The 8,263-nt window shown below is 45.4% G+C and overlaps 1 protein-coding gene across 8 annotated transcripts in view; it reads right to left on the bottom strand.

Moving 5' to 3' along the window:
* Positions 1-382: 382 nt before the first annotated feature.
* The window catches only part of PTK2B (protein tyrosine kinase 2 beta), a 121,742-nt gene continuing 113,861 nt past the window's right edge, over positions 383-8,263 (bottom strand). For 5 of the 8 annotated variants that reach the window (XM_077925369.1, XM_077925371.1, XM_077925375.1 and 2 more), the window contains 4 exons: positions 8,158-8,213; positions 6,694-6,840; positions 6,481-6,561; positions 383-1,253 (listed from right to left, as the gene is read on the bottom strand). In XM_077925369.1, the coding sequence (XP_077781495.1) occupies positions 1,038-1,253; positions 6,481-6,561; positions 6,694-6,840; positions 8,158-8,213 (500 nt within the window). In that variant the 3' untranslated portion in view covers positions 383-1,037. The remainder of the gene's footprint in view (positions 1,254-6,480; positions 6,562-6,693; positions 6,841-8,157; positions 8,214-8,263) is intronic. The other 3 variants (XM_077925376.1, XM_077925372.1, XM_077925374.1) reach the window with 1 other exon arrangement.

Genomic DNA, 8,263 nt, shown 5'->3' with positions numbered 1-8,263 from the left:
TGGAATATGGCTTTATCTGAACGTCTGGTCAGACTTAGAAGTGTAGCCTGGAGCAAAGCTAAATCAAATAGTTTTTATGAGGATCGCTCTTCATTTCTGGATTATATAAATAGGGAGGACAAGGCTGGGTTACACAGAACCGTCTTTAAAACTTTACGAGATGGGACTGCTTTTCTGCAATTTGCTTTTCATAGCAATCACGCCATATGCGGTTCTGTTGTGGTTTACACAGTTATGTGTTGGTTGTACATACCTTCGTGACAAATCATTTTTTTAAAAAAAGCGCCCCTTTTGGATCTCCATCGTTCAGAGGGAGACGTGTTCAAACTCCACCCCAAATTCAAAGGAATTTGGCCTATGAGAGAGAAGTGAGGGTATTTCCCCCCCCTAGGGTGGGAGGTTGTGCATACAGTTCGTACATGGCCATTAAATAAATGTTTCTATACAATGTACAAAGACACGAGACAGCCTCCTCTAAGGGCCACCTTGGGAATGTCCCTCACCAAAGTGACCTAGCAAGCTTTTTCTCCCAGGACTGGGTCTTCAGGACCCTCAGGAGAAGTGGCCTGGCCTGCCACCATTCCTCTGGCTTATCCGGAGAAGGGTGGCAGTGAGGTTCATGGGTCGCCCCACTGCTTCTCGCCTTTGACCCCCTTCACCAATGAGACACCTTGGCGCCAGAGATACTGGCAAAGAAATCAGACTGTACACAGCGGCGCCTGCACACCTACAGGCATGGGACCCTACTGGTGCAGGCTCAGGACCCTTTGACAGGTGTGAACTGTGCCCCCTAGGACCGGGGTCCTGCGTCCCCCTTAGCAGCATGATCTATGGGGCAGAGGAAGGCAAGTCCCTCCCCTGCCTCACCCGCAGACGGCTCTCCCCCAGAGTCTCTTCTCCTTCGTTCTCGGAAGACAGACGCGACGAAACCAAAGACACGAGCGTGTTGCGGCAGGGCAGAGGTGGAGACAGCGCAGGGAAGCTTGGAGGGGGCTACGTATTCATTCATCTTTTAAAAAGGAAGCCAGCCCTCTGGGTCACTCAAAGGAGACCTTCACTAGGTTGGCTCGCATCTTGGCTTGGTCCACAGCGTCCAGGAGGTTCTTGGCGTCCACGGCCAGAGTGTGCGAGGCGGCCAGCATCTGGCGCTTGCACTCATCGCTCAGGGACGTCATGGCGTTCTGCTGGGCCAAGCGCATCTTGTTGATCAGTTCGGCAAGGTCCTTGTTGAGGAGCTTCTGGGTGCCTTCAATCTGCCGGGAAAGAGCACAGACAGACAGACAGACAGACAGACAGACAAAGAAACAGGTAAGCTGCAGGTTAACTCCAACAACTTGTGAAAGCACTGTTCACACCACTTATAAACGCCATCTCCAACTCCTCGAAACATTCCATCAATGGTGTTTCTGAAAATTTGTACACATCACTTGGGAAGACAGGTGAACTAATGCCAGTGTACAGTGGTACCTCAGGGTACATACGCTTCAGGTTACATACGCTTCAGGTTACAGACGCTTCAGGTTACAGACTCTGCTAACCCAGAAATAGTACCTCGGGTTAAGAATTTTGCTTCAGGATGAGAACAGAAATTGTGCAGCGGCGGCACGGCAGCAGCAGGAGGCCCCATTAGCTAAAGTGGTGCTTCAGGTGAAGAACAGTTTCAGGTTAAGAACGGACCTCCGGAACAAATTAAGTTCTTAACCCGTGGTACCACTGTACTGGAAGAAGCAAAGATCACCCGTGTCAAAGCAATGATTCCTTAACATGAGCTTCATTGGACTGGTCATGTTGTGCGGATGCCTGATGATCATCTTCCAAAGCAACTACTCTATTCCGAACATAAAAATGGAAAGTGTAATGCTGGTGGTCAACAAAAGAGGTTTAAAGACTCGCTCAAGGCAAATCTTTAAAAATGTAGTAGAAACACCGACAACTGGGAAACACTGGCCTGTGAGCACTCCAATTGGAGAACAGCCTTTATCAAAGGTGTCCTGGGCTCTGAAGACCCCCAATCTCAGGACGCAAGGGAGAAACGTGCTGAGAGGAAGGCACACTTGGCAAATCCACACCATGATCAGCTCCCGCCTGGAAACCTATGTCCCCACTGTGGAAGGATGTGTGGATCCAGAATTGGCCTCCACGGTCACTCCGGGCTCACCGTTAAGACCGTGTTCATGGAAGACAATCTTACTCGGCTACGAGGGATCACCAAAGAAGAAGAAGACACCTTTTCAGCAGGCCCTTCTGATTTGATTCATTAGGTTTGATTTATTAGGCTTCCACATGGCTTTATACAATGCAACCACGGCTTGCACGAGGGTCCTGTTCCAGAGGCAGCGCACATATGCAACACCGTGCATAGTCAGAAGTTGCCTGCTGGAAGTGGGAGAACCCTTCCTTGCACCACTGCCAGATGCAGAAGGAATCTGCCCCTCTTGGCTGCAAGAAGAGCAGAGAAGCGGCTGAGTCTGAAGGAGGAAGAAGAAACCTGGATCCCTTGGCTGCAGAAGGGAGAAGAAAGGCCGAGAGAGAGAGGCAGAGGCAGGCAGAAGTTGCAGCTCCATCCCAGCTTTTTTCTTCTGCCTACACCTCTCTGTTGGTTTCTCTCCTCCTTCTCACAGCTGGTGTCTTCTTCCTTTGTCTTCCTCTGTCTGCCCCCTTCCACCTTCCTGCCTTCGTCTCTCCCCCTCCTCTACCACAACTGTCACCTGGAAGGCCCCACTGTCACAGCCAAGCATGTATGAATGGATCAGCACAAGTCAAATGTGAGTGCATTGTACTACCCCAAAAAAGTCTCAAAGCAATTTGCAGTATATATACCGTATTTTTCGCTCCATAAGACACACTTTTTTCTTCCTAAAAAGTAAGGGGAAATGTCTGTGCGTCTTATGGAGCGAATGCGTGGTCCCTGGAGCCGAATTGCCCAGGGTCAAAAAGCAGATCATGGTGTGTATTTTTTTAAAGAGGGAAGGGTGTGTTGAAACAAAGCTGCTGATCATTTGCCAATCGAGGAGAGAGATAAGGGACGCTAGAGATAAAGGAGGCTGAGACTGAGACTGAAAAGAACCAGATTAAGAACTACCGCCCTATATCACTACTAAATGTGGATTACAAAATTTTTGCAGACATTTTAGCAAAAAGACTGAAGAGAGTGTTGGTGGGTGAGATTCATAAGGACCAGGCTGGCTTTCTTCCAGGGAGACATTTGTCAGACAATGTGAGAAATATAATAGACATTATGGAATTGTTAGAAGCAAATAATAATACGAAAGCTGTTCTGATTTTTGTGGACGCGGAGAAAGCCTTTGACAATATTTCCTGGAGTTTTATGAAGAAGAATCTCCAAGGGATGGGGGTAGGCCAAGGTTTTGAAAATGGTATAGGTGCAATATACTCGGAACAAAAAGCAAAATTAATTGTAAATAACGTGGTTACTGAAGAATTTCCTATAGAAAAAGGAACACGACAGGGGTGCCCAATATCCCCATTGCTTTTTATATCTGTCTTGGAGGTTTTGTTAAATATGATCAGAGGGGACCAGCTGGTTAAAGGAGTTCAGGTCAGAGCCAAACAATATAAACTGAGGGCTTTTGCAGATGACTTAGTATTGACTTTGCAACAGCCAGACACTAGTACGAAAAGAATTCTAGAATTAATTCAAGTATTTGGTCAAGTAGCAGGATTTAAGTTGAACAAGCAAAAAACTAAGGTTTTGGAGAAAAATCTAACAAATGTTGAAAAAGAGAGGTTTCAGAGTGAAACAGGATTAATGGTGGCAAAGAAAGTGAAATATTTGGGGATTAACCTGACATCTAAGAATGTGAACTTATTTAAAGATAACTATGACAAATGTTGGACAGAAGTAAAGAAAGATCTAGAAATATGGTCAAGTTTGAGACTTTCCTTGTTAGGCCAAATTGCTGTCATTAAGATGAATGTATTGCCTAGAATGTTATTTCTGTTTCAGACATTACAGATTGTGGACAAAATGGACTGTTTCAGGAAGTGGCAGAAAGATATATCAAAATTTGTCTGGCAGGGCAAAAAGCCCAGAATAAAATTTAAGATATTAACTGATGTAAAAGACAGAGGGGGATTTGCCCTGCCGGACTTAAGACTGTATTATGAATCGGCAGCTTTCTGCTGGTTGAAAGACTGGCTACTTCTTGAGAACACGGACATTTTGGATCTGGAAGGGTTTAACAATAGATTTGGTTGGCATGCATATCTATGGTATGACAAGGTAAAAACTCATAAAGGATTTAAAAACCATATTGTTAGGAAAGCACTATACAATGTTTGGATCCGCTATAAAGATTTATTGGAAAATAAAACCCCTAGGTGGTTGTCACCAATGGAAGCTAAGGAGGTGAAAAAACTTAATATGGAATCTAAATGGCCAAAATACTGTGAAATTTTAGAGCAAGATGGTGAAAAAGTTAAATTACAGAGCTATGAGAAATTAAAGTCTAAAGTACGAGATTGGCTTCATTATCATCAAATAATGGAGGTGTTTAAACAAGACAGGAAAGTTGGCTTTCAGATGGAGAGGTCAAAATTAGAAACAGAATTGTTAGAACCCAATACTAATAATTTGTCAAGAATGTATAACCTGCTGCTGAAGTGGAATACACAAGATGAAATGGTTAAGTCAGCCATGATTAAGTGGGCACAAGACATTGGTCATGACATTATGTTTGCTGACTGGGAACAGTTATGGACCACCGGTATAAAGTTTACGGCATGTAATGCCTTAAGAGAAAATATTATGAAAATGATTTATAGGTGGTACATGACCCCAGTCAAGCTTGCAAAAATCTATCTCTTGCCCAACAATAAATGCTGGAAATGTAATGAAACTGAAGGCACCTTTTATCACCTTTGGTGGACTTGCCCGAGGATTAAGGCCTTTTGGGAAATGATCTATAATGAAATTAAGAAGGTTCTTAAGTGTACCTTTCATAAGAAACCAGAGGCATTTCTCCTGGGCATGGTCGGCCAACTGGTGTCAAGAAAGGATAGGACGTTTTTTATGTATGCTACCACAGCAGCAAGGACTCTTTTAGCAAAGTATTGGAAGACACAAGAACTACCCACGCTGGAAGAATGGCAGACGAAAATGATTGACTATATGGGATTGGCGGAGATGACCGGCAGAATCCGTGACCAAGGAAAAGAGACGGTGGATGAAGATTGGAAGAAATTTAAAGTTTACCTTAAGAATTGTTGTAAAATTAATGAGTGCTAAAATGTCAAGGTTAAGAAAAATATAGAATTACAGCTGTAAATTGATTAAGTAAGAGAAGAAAGGGGGAAAAAGAAAAAAGAAAATGAGTAATCAGTCAATTGAAGCGAGGGGTTGCTGAAGGAATTTTGAAATAGGGATGCAGAAGGGGGAGGTATGGGGAAGTCGGGGAAGTAAGATTTATGAAAAAGAGGTTGTGAAATTATACGTGTTTATACGTTTGTGTGTCTATGTATTGTTTATTGTATTGTTTTTAATTTATGTTGGAAAATTAATAAAAAAATTATGTAAAAATAATAATAATAGAGATAAAGGAGGCTGCCTGGGAGGGGGGAGGTAAAGACAGCGAACTTGCAAGGAGAGGAGACAGGAAGACTAAAGCAATGAGGAGAGAAATTAGAAAAAAAGGAGGAGCAAAAAACTGCTCCAGCTAAGTAAAAGACACTAAGGCAAACAAGAGGGAAGGGAGTGTTGAAAGGAAACAGTTGATCGATAAGCGATCGGGAGAGAGATAAAGGAGGCTAGCGATAAAGGAGGTTGCCTGGGAGGGGGGAGGTAAAAGCCCATGGATCCTCAGGATTTTTGCATTGGGTCACCCTAAATTCACCATCAGATCACATAGCATGTCCATGGCTACAGCCTGCACCACAAAAATCATGCATCCATGGTTTCCCAGGGCCGCAATGGCACAAAAACGTGGTTACAAAGCACGGGTCCACATGGATCCTCAGGATTTTTGCATTGGGCTACCCCCAAACTCACCGTCAAATCACATGTCCATGGCCACAGCATGAACCACAAAAATCATACATCCACTGTTTCGTTCATAATATTTTTTTTCTTGTTTTCCTCTGAAAACTAGGTGCGTCTTATGGTCAGGTGTGTCTTATGGAGTGAAAAATACGGCACAATGCCATTGAATATGACTAAAACAGTACTGTTGTACCTTGGCACTGGGACCTGTTTTAAAGGATAGGAAGGTCTCTGAAAGTGTTCCAGTCGCCTAGCCCAGTTGGGGCAGAACCAGTTATTGAGCCCAGTGGCTGACATCGGTTGAAAGGCGTACTGACAAAAATGACTATAGATCTATCAACCGCTCGTTAGTTCTTATCTGTGAAGTTACCAAAGGGAGGGGACGCCTGACACAGTGGAGCACAAGACGATGGAAGAGGACAGAGAACCACTCCCCTTCTGAAATCTCCTTAGGTCGCCCACTTGCCCAAAAGAGGACCCACCTCAGTGCGTGAAGAGGCAGGCAGAGCCGGGAGGACTTCATCCACGCTCCCGATGAGCTTCCGAAGGGAGAGGCCCACATCCTGCAAAGAGGCAAAATCAAAGCATGATCAGAGACTCCCGTCGGCTCTTCTTCCACCCTTCCTCTGTCCAACCTGTTTGCATCTAGGCGGTGCAAAGGAATAAAATCAGAAATTAATACACGCCAGAATTACCTTCACAACCAGGATGTACCGTTCTGGCGGGTGGTTGCTGACCTCGTTCTTCAGCTTCAGAACAGCCTTCACCAGGTCCATGACGTCACCATACACAGCATCATCCGTCCGGTCCAGGTTGGCCGTGGGGGTTGGCTGAAGCGAGAACTGGAAAGGCAGTGTGGCACAGTGGTTAGTGTTGGACGTGGGAGACCAGGGTTCAAAGCCTTGCTCAGCCACAAAACTCACTGGCCTTGGGCTAGTCACAGTCTCTTGGCCTAACAGGGCTGTTGTGTGTATGTGTGTGTGGCGGGGGGGGGGGGTTGGGGTTAAATGAAGTGGTGGTGGGGAGAACAGTGTATGACACCTTGAGCTCCTTTGGGAGGAAACTACAGCAAGTGCAAAATGCCGTGGCAAGACTCCTTACGGGTCCTCGCTGCGAGATCACATTCACCCGGTGCTATACCAGCTGCACTGGCTCCCGGTGGAGTACAGGATCAGGTTTAAGGTGCTGGTTTTAACCTTCAAAGCCCTATATGGCCTAGGACCCTCGTACCTACAGGACCGACTCTCCTAGTATGTCCCACGGAGGACCTTACGGTCTTCAAACAAAAACATCTTGAAGGTCCTGGGCCACAGGGAGGTTAGGCTGGCCTCAACCAGAGCCAGGGCCTTTTCAGCCGTGGCCCCGATCTGGTGGAACGCTCTGTCACAAGAGACTAGGGCCCTGCGGGACTTGACATCTTTCCGCAGGGCCTGCAAGACAGAGCTGTTCCATCAGGCCTTTGGCTAGGGCACAGCCTGACTCCCTCCTTTGGCAATCCTCACAGAACTCTAGCCCAATGGTTGCCATTAATCTGATTTGAATTAATTTTATAATGAAATGATTTTATAATGGTTTATCATTTTACTGTTGTTAGCCTCTCTGAGCCTGGCTTTGGCTGGGGAGGGCGGGATATAAATAAAATTTATTATTATTATTATTGGGATAGAAATGCAATAAACAAGCAAATAAATTGAAGTGGGACAGGGGTTTAGTGTGGGGAAGTGCCCCCCAAGTTTCTGGTAGCTGGAGCACACATTTTTCCTAAATGAAAATTTTATGCATTTATGTATTACTATTATAAGAGCAGACCCCACGCTGAAATCAGTGGATTTAAGTAACATTGCCTTTAATGGGTCAACCCTGAATATGACTAACATTGGATATTTCTTCCCTGCCTTCCAGCTCAGACGAACCCTAAAATAATACAAGCAGGACCTCCGACAAAATGTTGCAGCATATTCTGCATATTCCGCTGTTCAGGATAGCTATACACCTCCCCAGTCGGAGGCCTGTATTCCGCCCCCCACCCCACCCCAAATCAATTGAATGGTAACAGTTTTGGGGTGATCCCTGGCCCACGCATCGCCTGAACCGGCTCAGAGATTGGCTCAAAACAGAGAGAGGAACGGGATGGAAAAAGGCGAGGGCCACCTACACACCTGAGGTCCAAGTCTGGGCGGCTTCCTGGGTGGTCCTGTGAACTCAGCTAAGCCATCAATAAAAAGGAAACACAAGAGTTTGTTATTATTGTTGTTGCTGATGATG

This window comes from Podarcis muralis, chromosome 3 (assembly GCF_964188315.1).
Source record: "Podarcis muralis chromosome 3, rPodMur119.hap1.1, whole genome shotgun sequence".
NCBI classification, from domain to species: Eukaryota; Metazoa; Chordata; class Lepidosauria; order Squamata; family Lacertidae; genus Podarcis; species Podarcis muralis.
Note: the sequence above shows the minus strand (reverse complement) of the source record. Positions and strands in the feature narration are given on the sequence as shown.